The sequence below is a fragment of the Solanum dulcamara genome, chromosome 7 (genome assembly GCF_947179165.1).
Source record: "Solanum dulcamara chromosome 7, daSolDulc1.2, whole genome shotgun sequence".
Classification (NCBI taxonomy): domain Eukaryota; kingdom Viridiplantae; phylum Streptophyta; class Magnoliopsida; order Solanales; family Solanaceae; genus Solanum; species Solanum dulcamara.
In genome coordinates, this window is record NC_077243.1 from 2,511,454 (window position 1) to 2,530,985 (window position 19,532).

Consider the following 19,532-nt stretch of genomic DNA (forward strand, 5'->3'; position numbering starts at 1 on the left):
CAAGAAATAGGAACAAATCCATCTAATCTCTAGAAACTAAACTTATATATAATATCTCTATCTCCTTTTAAAAAGAATATAAAGAACATATTTTTCTTTTCATACGCAAAAGAAATAAGACGAACAAATTAAAAATAAAGAATTTATTTCTTAAGTGTCGCAAAGATTTTAATTATCTAGCAGTCGACTTCCTACCTCAGATGTGCTACATCTTATCTTGCCCCTTCTATTCAGCCAATAAAAATAAAAAATCACAAGAAAAAAAACAAACCATCACACACACAATCTCCAAATGGTTATTTGTCAGTTAAGCTTTCTTACAGAAACGAATCACATAAAGATCCACCTCGACCAACGTTTTAATTTTCAGTCTAGCCACCACTCAAGTATGGGAAATAACCTTTTTCATGAAAAAAAAAAATTAGAAAATTTCTAGAACAGAATTATAAATATCATCCTCCATCAGAAGAAATGCAGCCGTATGAGTTTATAATTTTCTCTGAATACTATGGCAAAATTTCTTTCACATAAAACAGCATTTGTACAATAAGAAAAATGGAGAACTAAATTAAAAAAATACAACACGCGCTTTAAGTCATCTTTTTTGTATGCTGATAGAATGAAGGATCCGTACTTAAAAAGACTTCCAAGAGCTCACACTTCAAATCTGAAAGTCGTTGAAAATGCTTCGCGCCAAGCCACAAACTCTTTCCTGGTATTTGACCTGACCCTTGGCAAGACGAGTGTTACTACCATCATCATGTCAACAATAATCAGATCAAATCAGGGGTGGAGAACCAGTCCAGAAGAAACAAGAACCCTTGTAGAGCTGAAATCTTCCTCTAGAACCATCCTAATGTTGTCAAGCGTATACTCTAGAAGCTCGATATAGTTCCACTTAGCTTCTCCAGCATTCTTCCAGAGAGATTACACTTCATCTCGAAGTGTACAATTAAACGTGCAGATCCTTAAGCGCGTTTAGTTTCTCTAATCTCCCATTTGATGAAAGAGAAGAATCTTCACCAGCATGTAGGCCTACAGCTCCATTTGCAGGGGATTTTTGTATCTGATTGTTAGCTGAACTTTGAATACCTCCGAAGTAAGTTGAGTACACGAAGTACTCAGCACAACGAACTTTCCATCCTACAACAATGTCTCAAAAACATTACTACCCATAGAATCACCAAATATCATGTAAAATACGCTGCCACTGATGTATTTGACAAAAAAGTATCATCTCATACATAACATAGACAAAATAATATATCCACTAGCCACCCAAATCAACAGAAAAGGGATGAATGCATGGGGAAAAAAAGAACAGGCTACAATAGCAATATACCAGAACCAGAGGCAAACATGTGCATGCAGTTAACTTCAACTCAACTACAGGTCAAGGGAAGAGTTAAGATGTAAAATATGAAAAGACGGAAGGATGTGCAATGGTAAAGAACGTACTGGATGCAGCATCATGGTCAACCAGAGTTGTCTCGAGGAGTTTGTGAACTGTAACGCAGTCGGTCAGTTTCCATGAACTAACATTTCCTTGTCCTCCGCCTCTGATTTGGAGAAAAGTAAAAAAAACAGAGGTGATTTCTTGCTTTAGGCATATATAACGAAATAGTATTAGCCATATGATGATAATACAAATTGATGTGATGAAAACAGGATCTTACATAGAAACAAGATCATTAACCGAGTCTTCAATTAATTTGACAGCCTCAACCTTCTTATTTGGTTCCAGAACATATAGCAACTCAGCCACAGCAGCCCTATGCATCAACGATTCTGCAAACACCATGCAATGAGAAATCATGTTTTCATCAAGTATGAGAGACGGAAGTAACGATGCAAAATAAACTAATAAAAGTATATATCACTGACTAACCTCTATGTTTCTCAAGAAATGTGTTGTTTGCCTCGATGAGAGATTTACCATGCAACTGGCTGAAAAGGTCAATTAGAAACATACAAAAATCTTAGTATAATTACAAGATCAATGACATCATACAATAACAAGGTCCACAACCCCAACTAGTTGGGGTTAGTTATTGTGAATTCTCAAATCCATGGAAGTACTATAAGTATCAACACAGATAACATTTAAACATAACATATATAGAGAAAAGAAAAGTGCATTCAAGATAACCTAAAGGCAGGTCGCTCTGCTTCCAAGACACCCCAGATGAGCTTTTCTGCATCAGTTACTGGAGTAGGCAAGGAGTCAGCTTTATGGAAGAACTTTATCTGCAAGAGATCATAGTCAATATGAGAAAGAAGCAAATATGAATACTTCGAGAAATAAAACATGATGTGCTTATAAAACAATAATATCAATGGAGTTTTGATGCCGTAAAAGCATACCAAGCACAGATGTGATTTTGGATCATCTGCATCCAACCGCATTAAATACTTTATTGCCTGGAAAAGGAAAAAGATTCAAGCGATTGTTTGTCAATATTCCTAAAACAACTATTACTATGACTACATCTCAATCTCAAAAAAGATGTAGGGCAAGCAAACGAAGCCTCAATAACCATTCATTCCGCTACATCTAGGCCTGTTTCCTTCTAACACAAAATTCGTGAAATAAGGAATACTATTAAACATCACAATTATCCTGACACTGGCATACAATCCCTAACCAAACTAAAAAAAACTCACATATCAAACACCAGACCTGGAACAAAAGTACCAACAATGACTAGCCTTAGTTCTTGGTATCTCCTATAAAGTTAATTTGCTTCCATGCTTTCATTATGTTCTATGCAAGTCTTTTGAGAAAACTATCCTCCATATGATTAGAGGTCTACCTCATCCTTTTAACATCTTCCATGGCAGTGCTTTTAAGGATCTAAGTAGAACATGACCCAACTATTTTAGGTGATGTCCTCTCCATTTTTTCCGTGCGAGCACCACAGCAGAAAAGGAAAATTACAATTCCTGAATCCAAATAAAACAAGAAATGGGCAACTAAACCAAGGGGAAAAGACAAGGAAGCATAGTAATCTCAAGCAATTAACTATATGTGTGGTCACTACTATGTCACAAAGATATACCAATATAAAAATAATAGAAAATTGACAGAATCTGGGGCCAAGGAGAGAATAAAATTCCCAACCTCAGATAAATTATAAAGGATATTACCTGCAAGGCAAGCAAGATCTTCTGCTTCCTCATGTTTACTTCAAATGACAGCAAATGTGTCTCCAAGCAATCTGGTGAGTGCTTAAGGAGCAGCTTGAGGTACTTTGAAGCTTCTGCCAGAGGATCTTCAATCTGAAAGGTTTAGTGACAAGAAAATACTCTTATCAAAATCAGAAAATACGAAGTGGTCGAAATTAAAAAACACTGTTCTTCCCATTTTACTGGAGATGTTTGAATTTCAAGCATTTCAAATGTTTAACACGATAACCCAAGTAACAGATATTGATCACTCAAAAAAATATTCTATTAAAACATCAGCACAAAGGAAGTGCTGGAATCCATATTTACAGATTGCAAAAATATCACCTGCTCAGCTCACAAGGATTCTCTGATTGATTCTGCTTCATCTACATATTTTTTCTTTCCACCAAAATTGACATTACAAAATAAAATTCATCTTAATCTTCTGTATTGAGCTACTTTTATCTTCAAAACATCTTGCATGGATACTTCATATTAAATACAAATTCAAAACCAAAGTGCAACAACATACCCATCATGATTAACTACATAAAAAAGATAATGGAATGGTCTTCATCAAAAAAAAAAAGATAATGGAATAGTTTCTCCGGACTACTCTAAATTCATACCAGAAATTGTGCAAAGAGCGGACGGATACTTTATACCTAAAAGATGTGATAGATGGCAGAAAATACCTGAATCAATTTTTCACCATGTGGATCAGGATCTACAGGCTTCACATGGCGCTTTCCAGATTTAGCAACACTAGTTGCATTGGATTCCTCAATTTTAACTTCTTCCTAAAAATAATTCAAAAGATTAAGGCACCTATACTAAGTTGAAATTTCAAAGAACAAGAAGAGGCAAATTTGAGTACTTTCTTAGCTCGTGCTTCTGCCTTCCTCAGTTTTTGCTTTAGTTTCTTTTTCTGAGAAGGAGGCAACTTGGACATTGCATCATCCTCTTCAGATGCTGACTTCAAAGGAGAATCATACAGCTTCAGGTAGCATCTGATGTAGAGGCAAAACAAAGCATAAGAAACATAAAAAGTTTCAGCAAAACAATTCTCAGTAAGCTTGCATGTAATCAAACCGGAAAGCTAGGATACTATAATCAGAAATGTTCCAGTCTTCTTTTGCTCCACTTCAACAGAAAATTCACTTATAATGCAAAACCGAACCACATAGACCATAGTTGAGAGCAACAAAACATTTGAAGATTGAGCAAGTCAATAATCAACAGTACCTAATAGCACCACAAGCTGCTTTGCGAAAATACGCATGTGAATGAAGCCGATCTTGAAACTTCAACATTTCCACGTAGGCCCGCAGAGTCATTTTTCTTAGGCAGTAGGAGTGAAAATCAAATTGGTCCTCCGTGATATCTGCGTAATGCTTCTCCACCGCTAGAAACTTCTTTAAGGCCCTTCCCAGCTCACCTTGGCGAAGATAACTTTCCCCTGATGCTAGTTCATACCTTTCATCATATATAAAATTAAACAAGACCAGTAAGATCCCCACACACAGAACTTCAGATCATGATTGGGCTCCAAGAAGAGACTTACCACATGCACTGCATATCGTAAAGGTTATTGTGTTGCTCCCCGTCTTTGGTGAATAGTACAGCAGTCTTTTCAGCCAATGCGACCTTCAGTCATATGTCCAGCACAAAGTAGTTGGAAGACAAATTAGGAACCAAGGTAATTCATAAGAATTGACATCAACAAGAGAAAATACAGTCAAGTAAACACAGAACAAAGATTTCCACCTGATCTGCCTGAAGCATACGCTTAACACATTCGCTATTAACATATCGATCTGCAAGATCCATACACCTAGCTTCATCAGCAAGTGCAGCAGCTGCTGCCAAGTCACCAGCATGCTTTAGTATGCGGCTCTGTTTTGAACAGATAACAAGAAAGGTTATTCAAATGTAATTAAGAGAGGCCAAAGCATATGAAACAAATCTTAAGCTACTCTACGTAACAAAATCCTGGAACATGATTATAGAAATTGAGTGGAAAGAAGAAAGTTGCAAATTTTGTCTCTGGTTACTATGTCAAAAGAAACTGTCACAGAATTAGATACGCTTCCTGTCAATGTGAACCTTGCAATGTTAAATTTTTGGCTTTTCTTTTAATAATGGATGTTAATTACAAAAGGTAACAGAGAATCAGAAAATATGTAAGAAAACGATAATCAACAAAAAGGCAGGCACAAACCAAGATACAGAATTTATCATGTGTTTATAATAGCTTTAATATTAATTGATGGTAAACAAAAGGCCCAACTTTGAGCAAACCAAAAAAGGGAAGATGAAAATGAGTTCGAAATCACAGCAGATCTTCAAAGAATTTGGTGCCAAAAATAACCTTAAAAGGAAATTTAAATACAACCAAAGCCCATATACTTGGGTTGAAACAGGAAAGAGACATTTTTTTATAAGGGAGAGATGTTCCTTCCCTTTCCTACATTTAGAAACAGGTTTAATTTTATTGGATAGGGCGTAAGGCTTACTGATCTTCAGCATATCAATCAGTCAACTATACTCAATTCCAAACTAGCTGAGGTCACTGTATAAATCATCTATTTCCATTCCACTCTATCATGGCCCCAATCATGTATAAGAACAAGTCGCCTTTAGGTGCTTCTAAAACTAGAGGTTTTCCAAATCTCATCCACTTACTTACACTAACATAACATCTCTAACCAAACCAATGTTCAGGGAAGCGTGAAGCGTCAAAAAGTGGCAAGGCCCCGCTTCACGCTTTAAGCGAAGTGTGCAGCGAAGCGCTCGCTTCATTGAAGTGAAGTGTAAGTTAAAGGAAAAAAGACCAAAATAAATAAAGACAATATATATAAGCAAAATTTCTAATTAAAAACTCTAGATGCTTGAAAATCCTAGAAGAGAAGCAGACCAGTAGTCAAACTAAACTAGGTCTCTTGAAATAAAAGGTCGGGCTCTTTTTTCCCCTCTAATCGACCTTTTAAGACTTAAAAAAAATTAAGTGTCGCTTCCTTTGCTTCGCGCATCGTCACACTTCAGCGCTTCACCCTTCGAAGCGACCGCTTCTCTTCACCTCCATCGCTTCTAGTCTGCGAAGCGTGACTGGCTCGCCTCGCTTCGCGCTCGCTTTCCTGAACACTAAACCAAACTAAAAAAAGACCCGCCAAACACTTGTGGTAAATGGTAATGCAAGTGTAACAACTAGGAATTAATTCCGACAAGCGCCTATACGAATCAGTTTTTTCTTTTCATTTTATAACACTTGTGTCCAAGCCAGCTTGTCCGCACCTCGACTATTCTACCAGATATATTCTATCTCCCACCAACACAATTATCGAGTAATTCGGCTGACCAAGGCTTAGGCACAGAGGCGAACCCAAGATTTGAGCATGATAGGGGCACCACTGCCTTTTAATATGCTAACTAATAGCTAGTGTCAAAGTTCGACGTGCAACTCCTTAAAAACTTAATGATTATAACAACAACATACCCAGTGTAGTCCCACAAGTGGGGTATGGAGAGGGTAGTGTGTACACAGACCTTACCCCTACCTTGTGGAGGTAGAGGTTTTTGATAGACCCTCGGCTCAAGGAAAGCAATTAAAAGCAGCGGCCAAGGCTTAGGCAAATGGGAAAAATGCACCTAGAATTTTTGTCCCTGCTGGGATTGAACCTTGTTCTCCAAGGTTTTCATCACATCATTGATCATTAAGCCACACCCTTGGATGCAAAATTAAAAGAGTCACTTGGTTCTATTGTAAGAGAATGGAAAGAGACTGGATAGTGCACCTTTTATTTTTAGAATCTTGACCGAAAGTAACTTCTAAAAACAACTACTGATGTTACCAAACAGTAAAGTCAAAAGGATACAAGAAGTAACCAAAAAGAAAAATGATAATAAGACAATATACCTTGACAGAATATAAATCTATTACAGTTGGAGTGTGCTCAATTGCCTCGTCAATTTTAGTAAGAGCGATATCATACTGTTCGCGTCTATCATAGTGCTGCAGGAACATACTTTTTCATCAATTTGGAGAGTGAAAAGAAAACACAGAAAGGTTAGACTAATACGGAGGACATGTGAGCAAACCTGAGCCGAATAAAATAAAGTCCACATAAGTGTTGAAGGGGGCTCCTTCTCCACACTGCACTTAAAGCATAAGGTTACATCTGTAAGTATATAACCCCCCAAAAAATAGTAAAGCCCACAGAGACCATAAAGAATTACAATAGGCATTGAACACAGCACATTTACGCAGCATTAACCAAGGCAAATTGTGTCCCAATCGAGTTGGCTTTAATTGAATTTTTAACTGCACCTGGCTAATTATTATGGCTTTGAGATAACTCAATCACCATCACTCCAAGTTAGATGGTTACATTGTTTTTATATACAATTGTCGATGGATAATAGCAGTCAGTAGTGCCTTTGAGAATCCTGAATAGCAATTACTATAACAACACGGCATTAACGGGAGGATTTATTGAATTTGATGAGAAAAGACAATGCATCCACACAAAGTATTTGAAGCTAAAAGTATTTATGCAAAAGAAAATCCTATTCATGCAAATTGAAAGATCCAATGTGGTCTAACCCTTCCCTAGACCTTGCGCATAGCGGGACTTTAGTGCACCAGGCTGCCCTTCATGTAGATTGAAAATAAGAACAGCTAACAAAATCAACTAATTAAACACCAAAAGGGAAACCGCTTGGTCCTCAAACTTCCTCCATAAAGTTGTATTGACTAACAGAAGTGCACCACCCCTAAAATAAAATTTGAGAAAAAGAGTAATAAGATAGTTTAACATAGTAGACAACCTTCACACCACACTAGTTCCTAGACTATCAACAAATCAAAATACACAATTGTTTTAGCATCAAAGATAATAGTATTCTGAAGTGATAACTATGTAGATTTCAATGACTGATGTAGTCCACTTTACAACAACAACATACCCAGTGATATCCCACAATTGGGGTCTGGGGGTTAGGGTGTACGCAGATCTTACCACTACCTCATAGAGATGTAGTCCACTTGAATTTTTATAACTTATAGATGTCACTAACTTTTAAAAAAGAAGGGAAGGTAATAGTATTCTGAAGTGATAACTATGTAGATTTCAATGACTGATGTAGTCCACTTTAATTTTTATAAAATATAGATGTCACTAACTTTTAAAAAAGAAGGGAGTGCTCAGACACACAACTATATCATGTGATGCTTCGGAAACTGTGGAAACCCTACACCACATGACCAATATATCACTAACTTTTAACATCTTATCTGCTCTTTCACACTCTTAATATAACAAACATTTATAAAGATTACCGAGACAAAGAAAATAAGGTCTGCTAAAATAGTTTCTGGAAACCTTCTCAAAAAATGGTTTCCGGAGAAGAACTGGAAACCGGTAAAATTATTAAGAAACACTGTAATCTCAAAATTGCATTTAAATATCTTTCTGTTTGGTTCAAAGATAGAAATTTATTCAGAAACACTGACCTATCCTTCCAAACTTGCATAACACTTAGTTACTTATCCCAGGAACTTCTTCAAAACAGATCTAATCTCGACTTAAAATACTCATCAGAGACTATCAAGTGCCAAGCCCTCAAGGTGGTTCAGAAGGGATCAGATAGTACAAAATGGAGCATACAGAATATACGAGCTTCTTACTGACATGAAACGGGACTAAGAATAACAAGTAAAAATCAAATCAGTTCAGGTAGAAGTGGTTAAATAAGGTCAGTACAGCAATTTAGTTAATCCTTCGGTGGAATCATTAACATGCCATACTGCAACATAGACCAAAAATTAGGTAAATGTATACCTCCCAGGGTATCCACCAGTACTCTTAAGTGATTGTTCAAGCTTCAAAACCAATTCCCCTAGAATGTCGGCCTGTAAGAGATTAAGAGAACCAGAAATCAATCAAAAAATAAACAGGATTATACTAATCATGCAATACTCTTTATGTCAAAGCACATCAAGGAGCATCTGCGCTAACCTTGCCAGGATGATCATATAGCGGATAAAGATCAGAAAACAAAGAAGGAACCCCCTACATATGCATCATTAAAAGATGTATCAGCTCAGATCTAAGACCAAGGAAACCAAACTGGGTGCCAAGACTAAATACTTTTGTCAGAAGAGGTTGAACATAATTCTCCGCAGCTTCCCGAAACTTGTCATCTCGGAGAAAATCCAGTGGAATTCTCTGCAAAAGAACATGGAAAAAAGGAAACAGAAGAATAAGACAAAAGAAACAAATAAACAAAGAAGTATATTATGCACACTCTTTTTCAAAAAAAAGTATATTATGCATACTGAAAAATGATGTTTAATAAGATCATCCTGTTTCCTACATCAAAAAAATAGGATAACAACTTCTCCGCAACCAAACAAAGAAAATGTTTTTGGCTACTACACCACAAGAACTTCATTTCTTTAAATAACTGAGTAATCCCCGAGGTCAGTGGCCCACTATTCGAAAATCGGTAGACAATGAGCCCATGACTCTACCCTTCTCTGCTTAAATACCTCACTTTTGTCTGCAGAAAGGTTTGAACCCATGATGTGCCCCTACCCACACATCACGTATTGAACCAAATCCCGGGGATACTACACAAGAACTTCATGGCTCTCAATCACAAAGATTATGAAAGGTCTAGATTGATAATAAAATGTCATTTTTATCAAACAAAGGTGTAGACTAACAAGAAATGTGTACATGCAAGTCATGAATGCTACAAGACAAAACGGGTCTGATACATTCTGTGGGCCACAAATACTGATGGAGGGACAGTATGAGACTCGAAAATTCAGGAGAAGTTCACCAGATGGGAGGTAAAGGAACTACAGAGACTGATGGAGGTGGTACTTTACAGAAAGAACATCACCTAATTGAAACAGGGTTTATAGAAGTGGAAAGAGAGGGAAAAGTGGTTTTTTCTCAGTGACGTCCTTCTACAGCAGGCTATTGAAGAGGGAGGATCCTGGATTTCGGATTTATTCAATCATGTGCTATCTACAACGTGCTATTGAAGAGGGAGGATTCTGGATTTCAAAACCTATCAGTTTGGATGCAGAAGGGGACACAGGAAGAGGTTTACTTCTTTACGAGGTTGGCAGCTAAGGAAGAAACATTAATCACTAAGAATTTAAGGAAATGAAAATTTATTAGTGCCTCCATTATTCCGGTGAAGACCTGAATCATTTTACTAGTCCACTACAGGATGGCCAGTCAGTTAAGGTGAACAGTCCTGAATTTGTTTGAAGTACAATGGGCGATGCTTGAGACAGTCGAGGGAATGACGCATAGCAGGACATTAACAAGAAAAAGAGGATAATGTAGAGCGAGGAATGTAGACCCACTAGCACTTATTTGGGTGCTTTGGAGAAAGGAACAGAGAGAATTTGAAGGGGAAGAACATGATCTTTGATTACTCGACATCACAAAATATACACAGCACTTTTCATCAAGATGGATGCTCAAGTCACCACTTCCTGAATATAAATGAACAAAATACAAATGAGGAAGTATTTTATTTTTTTTGGGTTTCCCACCCGGTGTGTGGCACCCACTGGAGCCAGACTAAATCCGGATTTGCGCTAGGAAGTCCCACATTGGGGGGTAAAGCGCTCTCAAACAAAGGCGACTCGTACCCGAGACAAGGAAGTATTGCCAGAGAAGACGTTGGCAGCTATTCTCATGAAACTAAAGCACCTTCCATGGTCTTCATACTGTACAAGAGAACTGAAGTCCTCCATTTCCATGGTGAAATGTAGAGCTAGAGCACAAGCATTAGGTCTTTTTCTTTTTTAAAATACCTAAGCACCCTGACTTCAAGGAATATAACATTTGAAAGTGAGGAGACATGTAACAAAAGTAGAACTAAAATCTCTAAAGAAGACCAAGTTAAAAATTCTTCACCAAGAATGCCACCTTGTCCTAATTTCTTCAATTGTGTGTGACATAAACTATATGTTATAGACAAAATGTTTATATTCTACACTTACTGAACTATTCAGAAAAATGTAATGCTTAGGACATAAAACAAAACGCTAAACATGTTGCAACATTAGAATATCAACAAAACGTTGCTGGTTAACATTAAACAAGGTGTCATCAACCATGTTGAGAAAACAACGAAAAATGTGTCATAGAGGCTAGCACCAACGGAGATCACTTTTTTGAGCAAGGATAAAGTCAATTACCTTTACGGCAGATGATCTACTATACTGATGGGCAAGTACTCTGTACAAATTTTCTAGTCTATCAATTTCATCAGCGGTATATTGCCCATTTTCAGAATACAGTCCCAAACATCTTTGTAAACCATCATAGTATCTGAAAGTTACACACAACATATCACAGGAAATAGTTACTTCTTCAGTTAGAGTAAAGGCAAGCTAAATGTCATGTTGTTCAAGAAAAAAAAAGGTCGAGCAACATAAGAAGCAAATATGCATGCTTGCAATTATTAGAAACCGGCACAAAATACCCAAGTTAGGTGTTCGAAAAGAGGGAAATGAAGAGAATCAATGTAAAACTAAAAGAAGAATCTCATAAGCCAATCCAACTTAATATTGATTCCTTTCATTGACTCAACTGAGCAATACAAACCAAACAGGCAACAAAAGAAATTTCAAACTAGCTTCCCCTTTCTCTTGCTTACCTTGTACCCAACACATATGAAGTATGATGATTCATTTTAGACCTTAGATACCAGAAAATACCATATCCCACCTTACAAAAGTTCCTATCCGTTGCCAAAACCATTGAAAGGATGCTCCACAAGCACTCTTACGAGTAGTATGGATACAGAGAAATAGGAGAGCTTTTTAGGTAGCCTCTTATCCCTTGTTTCTTTTTGGTTCACCCAAGAGGTTCCAACTTGTATAGAAGCTTGGGTGCCTTTTGTGGAAAATCATTTGTTTTAATAGGTTCTCTATTTTTTGGTATACAAGAATTCTAACATTCTTTAATAAAATTATTTACCTAATAAAAACAGGAAGAACACTCAACCTGGACCTTGAATCATGAGGTGAACAAATACTTTTTTTAGGTTTTAATGCTTAATTTGGTCCACTTCACAAACACAGAAAAACAGATATTACGAAAAGAACGACGAATTAAGAAGTTTGGCAGACCTTGAAGTTGCATGTGTGTTTTCTTTTTCAAAAAAAAAATGGCAGACCTGATTTCTGCTGAAGGGAAAGAGAACAACAGAGAAGACATCCAAAACAGAAGGGACTAAAGAAACACAAAGCCAAACATTTTGAAAGAAAGCAACTACAGACAACAGCTACATATTTATCACTAATCAGTTTGTTTCTGATGTTCCGATACAGTGTACCAAACAACAGAAATCTGAATTTAAAATTCCAATTTGTACTTGGCATAATTATTGGGAAAAATGCCTCAGGAGAACCAACATGAAATATTAATCTTGTGACAAACACCTGATTTTGAAAAGAAAGATTTACACAAATAGAAATGATTTAGGCATGGTCTCATCCGATGACAGCGATTTTATTAGATGAAGGAATCTACCATAAGTTACAGCAAAGTTCAAACAAACAAATTAGATAATTATGTACCTGTAATTGTCAGGATTCATGGTGAGAAGCACTCTGAACAATTTTTCACCTTCCTCGAAGCGGCCAAGCTTCAAAAGAAGTAAAGCTTCTTGCTCCTTATAGTCCAATTTGTCAACCTGAGGTGGCATAATATAGTCAATACCCATTCCTAACTTGCAAACAATTTCATGGCACTAAATTATCTGTGTACCATCTTCGACTCCTTCTTATGTAATTCCTCAAGAGCCTTCTCAGGAAGTTCACATTCCTCTAACAAAGAGATCTGAAATAGACAAAAGCACGTGACACCAAAGTTACAGAATTAAGCAACATCATCCTAAGAGGCAATTAATAAATAAAATCTCAATACTCAACAATGCCAGCAAACACCATCAAATTAGTGTATTTCATCAAAAGAAACACCACCAAGTTAGTACCAGAACCCCCCCCCCCCACACACACACACACACACACCAACCCACCCACCATCACCACCAAAAAAAATTATCTATGTTAAATTGTTAGCTAAGGAAGACCAGCAATTAAAGAAGCAAAATGTTTTCAGATAACTCATGATCATCCAAAATTTCCTATCCAGATAATAAAGCACCTTAAGTATTCGGCCAGACTATAACTCAATGCTGTAGCTATCCTAGGCAGCACTTTCAGGTTATCACAACCAGTATTGATCAGTAAAATTACAACTGATTGGACCAGTCACTTTTTACACGTGCAACTATGGAATAAACTTCACTGATAGACAACTTTCGGAATATGGAGCTAAATCAACTGCAATGTATGCCAGAGAGTAGAAAACCTACCTATCTTGACTCATTTTATTGACAGTAGAACCCTGAAACATTCCAGCTTGAAAAACTACCCTCATACTAGATTTAATTTCTGAAAATGGGAAATTCCAAATAAATGAACTATGGGAAGTTTCAAGCCTGAAAGTGCAAAACCTTAAAAGTACCAAGCTGAAGCAGATTGGTATTTGCATAAGTGTATTGGATGCTACCAAACACAGTCCTCAGATTAAGATAAAATCTTAAACGAAAGTAAAACCCTATTCCTAGCAGTGACTGTTACCTTGTACAGGAGCATTTCCCCATGTTCACAGCGTTCATTCTCTGGGGGGTAGTCATCATCAAGAGTCCCTTCATATGCCTCAAGGATATCAACAGCTTTCGATCCACTAACAAATAACAAAGGGAACTACCTCAACATGCACGGATTAGACAATGGAACTAAATGACATCGAATCTCAAGGGAAAAAATAAATATTTGTGGAATAAACGGTGAAAGCAGTAACAAGAAGACGGAGTATCCATTACCCCCATGCACGATAATACCTAAACAACTTAGAAACTTCAGGCAATTTAAACCCACTGAAGATAACAAGAATGAAAATGCTGAACTTCCTCTTAGACACTACAAAGTATAAGTTGTTATAGCAAACTTCAATTGTTATGACGACTTTTGATTTCTTCGCCCTTCTGGTTTATCTTATTGTTTTTCAACAACATGGGAATACATGTCAATAGTGATAAGAAAGACTCAAACAGTACAACATGCCAAGTGATAAAACATCTCCGGCATCTTCATGGTTCAATTATCTAAGAGTAATTTTCTTTTTTCTTCTGAAATAAATTAGCTAAATACTGAATAGGACTTGATATCAACTTAGCCACTTAAGCAACCTAAATGCTGTCCACGCATAAATTCAAAAGAGGTGCTATTGGAGGAATCTAACAAGAGAATGAAATTAAAAGAGCAAAAGAACTAAGAGGAGTCGGATCAACTACCAATATCCTGTTTTGCAGATAGGAAAAAAGGAATGTCAGTTTTGTAAAGTCAAATATGTCTTCAATATTTATATTTTGGTGTAGTAGAAGCATTGAAAATGTTAATGGAGGTTGCATTGGACTAGGACTCCGTCGTGTAATGAGTCAAGTCCGCATTTTGCAGGCTTTTACTACCTCCTTGGTAGTTGGTACTCATTAGTAGAGAAAGTCAGCTGTAAATTTTCAATCAAATGATTTTCGGTGCTGATACTATTCCCCACATGGATGTTTAACATCGGAAAAAACATATAATGCAGCAGTCCTCAAAGGCGTCAGCAAAACAAAGGCACCCTGAAGGAAAACACATCTAAAGTCTAATATTTGTAGTAGCTATTTCTAGCATACTAGAAGAGACGCTTACTTTGAGTTTAAATGATGAGCAACTGCAAAGCCAATCCAGTTCATGCGATGATTTGGTTTTAGAGTGAGCAATTGCTGTCTTGTTTCAACAAAACCTTCCAAGTCGCGCATTTGTGCCTGTAAAAAAACACAAATCAACACATAAATTGTCCAGAGCAGGATAGATGAACTTAACAATGAACGGGAAAAGGTAGTCAGCATGACAGAAGCATTATTCTAGCGTACTGTGATTAGCTCTTACTATAACTCTAACTAAGCTTTGAAAGGCTGAGGATCAGCCAAGAAGCCCTTCTGCTGACTAAATTAGATAGACAAAGTAAGATCAAGTAACCAGAGCAATTCACTGGAACACATATTAAAATAGAATATGCATTTGGTGGGCCAGACTTGCACATCTACATGTTTCTGTGAAATCAGCAGCTCCATGTAATAGCACTGTCTTAAGAACCCAACTGAAGAAGATGACTACAGATATGCCACATCAAAGAGCACACAAAATGAATTGCTGAAATGCTATGGAAATAATTTATATGAGCATAAGTACATGTCAAAAGTCAAATTGCACTTGGATCAACAAGAGAACGCATGGAAATCAACAGGTGTAAGACTGCAAAAATACCACTTGGAACAATGAAAGAAGGAATAAAATGCCGACGGTGTGTAGTTACATATTTGTCACAAGGCACTTCAAAATTAAACTAAGTATCAACGGAAAAATAATGGCAAAAATCATAAATATACGATTAACTTCTAGTTCGCCCTCTTTCTAAATATAATAACTTCCTATAGAATCTGCTTACTATACTACTTGTGGAGTAAAGAACTCCTTAAGGGACACAACTGGGAAGAAAATAAGCACATAACATTAAACACTAGAAAACACGTTAATGAGGCTTTAGGTTTGATGAGCCCAAGGGGGAAAAGAAAGATAATTGAAGTGCACACAACAACAACAGACCCAGTTTAATCACACAAAAGGGGTCTGGGGAGGGTAGGACTGTGCAGACCTTCTCTGGAAGAACCCTCGGCTCAAACGAAGAGTAATCAAAGCAGGAATGAAAGGAAAATAACAACAACAAAATAACAAGTACACAGAAAATAAAGTGTAGGGTACTAGTAAAGATCGGAGAATAAGATCCTACCTGAATTACTAACTAATACTACCAAATAGGCACAAGATAAGAAGAGGAGACTAGCTGAAGTGCACAAATGGTCAGAGAGAAAAAGGAACAAAAACTGAAACATTTGTAACAAAGAAGACCATAAGAGTCCCACCTGTAGAAGGGATAGGTCTCGTAATATCTCAATATTGTCAGGATCAATCCTGAGGGCATTTCGATAGCATTTAATTGCTTCTCGGTACTCTCTATCAGACCGGTATAGGAGACCATAAACATGCCAACAAACATGGCTCTTAAGGTCATTCTGCAAAGAGAGAAAGACAATTAATTCCAATACATCACAAATAAGAATCCAATCTAAAGTCCTTATCAAAATAAAGAATCCAACCTAAAGCACTACGAGCTTTTAATTCCAAAAAAAAAAAAGAAACAAAAAACTACACCTTCAATCCAAGCCGGACAAGTTCATATGCTTCTGACTTCCGGTCCATACAATTCAATGTTAATCCTTTCATTGACAATGTTTCTGGTAACCACAACACAAAGTAAACAATAGCATCAACATCCGCAGAAAAAAATGACAGTCATCAAAGAATGTGGGTATCTTATTGATAGCCCGTACATCAGCTACAGCATCATCAAAAGCCACGTTGATGGTAGTGTTAGTGTTATCAAGGCGAAAAGCGTGAAAAAAGGCTCACATGTCTATCGGGACTTTAAGAGCAAACCCCAATTAAAATGTGGACTTTAGTTTTAATAAATGCAATGAAGCAAAAAGTAGAAATATATAAATATATATGTAATGCAATAAAAAAAACTTTATACATAATGATTTCCTTAACGATTAACATATCTTTTTTCCATGTATTTATTTTTTTAGTATTGCTCTATTCAAGATACAACTTATGGGCAATGGGGCACATGCCTTAATATCTTGCCTACACTGAAGCACGGCCTGAGTTAGGGGAAGTGCCTAACCTGAGATTCAGCTCTCAAGTGCGTCTCAAATAAGACAAAACCAGATAATATCAGGAGAGGAAAAATAAATTATGGTTTCGACATGGTCTTTAGGTTCTATGGGAGACAACAATGGCATTGGAGAGTGAACGGGGAATTAGGATCAAGTGTTCAGTGAGGTGGTTCAGTGCCGAAAGTTTCATTACTCCTAATGATGGTTGTCGCCAATCTGGTATCAAATCTAAAGGCTTACCCAACTTAGTTGAAGGTGAAGTCCTCGAGCTCGATGTTGATCCATAGACAACAGCCACATACCAAGGTTGTCAACATCGTAGCTGGCGGTATTGGTGGTGCACCTGTCCAAGGCAGCTCCAATAACAGTGGCAGTGGCGATCATTGCAGTAAGGGATTTGAACATGTGAGTAATTCTTGAACCTCCTTTATCACTTTTACTAGAATTTTTCCTTATGTCAGAGAGATTCAACAGCTTATACATAACCCCAAAAAATATATTTTTCCCTATTTGTACAGTAAAACTTTAGTGAAGGGGATTCAATTGAACCCCCTTTCTCCAAGATAGCTCTACCTTGCATTCATGGATACTATTTTAACTTGGACATGCTAGGACTTATTTAAGGCGTAAGCAGGAGCACAGTGAAACCACTATAGTTCATGTCAGCATCTACAGTGCCAATTTTAATGGATGTCCCCGAAGGTACAACTTCATCAATCACTGCTTCTGAATAAAATCGGACAAGGTCTAAAAACTCCCTAAATAATTGGCATGTGTTTGTTTCTCCATCTTCATATCATTGGGAGCAACAAAAAGGAGAGTACATAGCACCAACTAGAGATATGCCACCAGTTTACGACTTTTAACTTTGGTAGCAAAAAACTTGTTGCTCGGATGGAAACTTATGTCCTACTGCCTTCTGGCATATACCACTGAGAGAATAAGCTAGATGCTTTTAATGAGTGAAGCTAGTTAACTATTTGAATCTAACAATCTAACATGGTAGAAATGTCTATAGAGTTGAATCCATGCATATAGATGTATCAAAGAATTTTAAAATGAACTAACTGATGTTTCTGTCCAGTGGAACCGTGAAAAAAGAACAAAGTCTTTATTTTTAACTTCCATTCTGGATATGCTGCAATAAAATTGGACTTACCTCCATGATTAGGAAATTTCTTGAGAATCGTATCAGCAGCTTTTAGTCCTTTCTTATACTGCTTAGTCTCGTAAGATTTCTGCAGAAATTGAGGAATAGGGTATTAAATTAATCATGCCTTCAACAACCAACAATGCAAGAAATGGAATAAAGATAAAGTCAGACCATCTCTTCATATCAGGTCATAGGTAGTCAGAATGAGGACATACACTCGCATTAAAATTAACTTAATTGTCTTATGCAATCATCTAAACAATGTTAATACAAGTCAGATAACAATATGTTAATCCTACTAAAAGAAACGGCAAGCGATTCCTGCCACTTCACAACCATTACTTGAATGGTTCAAGAGGCTAAGTTGAAGACTGAAGGGAACAATTATCAATTGCCACAAATGCTATTAAATAACAGCATTCAAAACAAATTATGCGGAAGTCTTACTCCCAGCCTGTAATTGTGATCTTCTCCATGTCACATGATCAGATAGGATGAAGAGTCGCCCTTAACAAAGATCCAGAAAGGGAACACTATCCAACTAACTCAAAACTAATAGAAAAGATTGTAGCTTGTGTCAATGGGCGGCAGAGGAGTAAAAAGCACTTGCATTACTAAAAAAAACATGGGAAATCATTTCTTGATTATAATAACATTATTCAGTCGGCACCATTTTACACTCCTTCAGAACAAACACTTGATGTGGAAAATGTAATAAATAGTGTACGATGCTCCATCCGAGCAAGTATCTTCACCGAACAAATCATTATGTCTCCACCGCCAAAGGATCTTGAAAAAGTCACCATCTTTAGTTCAAATTCGCAAAGCTAAGTAAGGATTACAGTAACATTCTAATCAGACATGCTTCAATCATCTTAACAATTCAGTGAAGTAATTGTCATGAATTCTAGGGTTAAATAAACAAGAACGACAAAAATAGATGCGACCAATAAAATTCAACTGAAAACAATTCACTGTATAGCATCGATTGAAGTAGCAGATATAATTGAAGACTTACAACGATGAGTTTGAAGAGGTTGGCCTCCTTTTGAGGAAGCGAAGCCCCCATTGTTGCAGAGCGAAGATTCTTGAGCTGGGGAGAGAATCGAGTGAAAGATTGTGAGATTTGGAAATGGAGAGTGAGGGCTTTGTATTTAAGGGCTGCGATAGAGAAGAAATAAGGAAGTGGAGACCATAGGAAGAGTAAAGAGGGTGGCTTTTATCTGCTGCAACCCTACTCAGAGTAAGGAATTAGGCAAGATGAAGCTGTGGGAAGCTCCGCGTGGGTCTTTCGGTAATTTCATGGTCGTTACAATCTTAATTC

At 37.0% G+C, this 19,532-nt stretch overlaps 1 protein-coding gene across 1 annotated transcript; it reads right to left on the bottom strand.

The window, feature by feature from the left end:
• Positions 1–482: 482 nt before the first annotated feature.
• LOC129893815 (N-terminal acetyltransferase A complex auxiliary subunit NAA15-like) lies at positions 483–19,455 on the bottom strand. The gene is made up of 26 exons (XM_055969217.1): positions 19,227–19,455; positions 18,215–18,293; positions 16,529–16,611; positions 16,240–16,389; positions 14,966–15,081; positions 13,850–13,955; positions 12,972–13,043; positions 12,782–12,897; positions 11,396–11,528; positions 9,318–9,395; positions 9,186–9,239; positions 9,009–9,079; positions 7,267–7,321; positions 7,085–7,180; positions 4,936–5,064; positions 4,733–4,815; positions 4,414–4,644; positions 4,046–4,178; positions 3,864–3,968; positions 3,148–3,279; positions 2,365–2,421; positions 2,150–2,247; positions 1,889–1,947; positions 1,677–1,788; positions 1,459–1,559; positions 483–1,143 (listed from the first exon to the last, which is right to left on the bottom strand). Exons 1-26 carry the CDS (start codon positions 19,275–19,277, stop codon positions 953–955), a joined length of 2,691 nt encoding a protein of 896 aa, XP_055825192.1. The 5' UTR covers positions 19,278–19,455; the 3' UTR covers positions 483–952.
• Between the last annotated feature and the right edge of the window lie 77 nt (positions 19,456–19,532).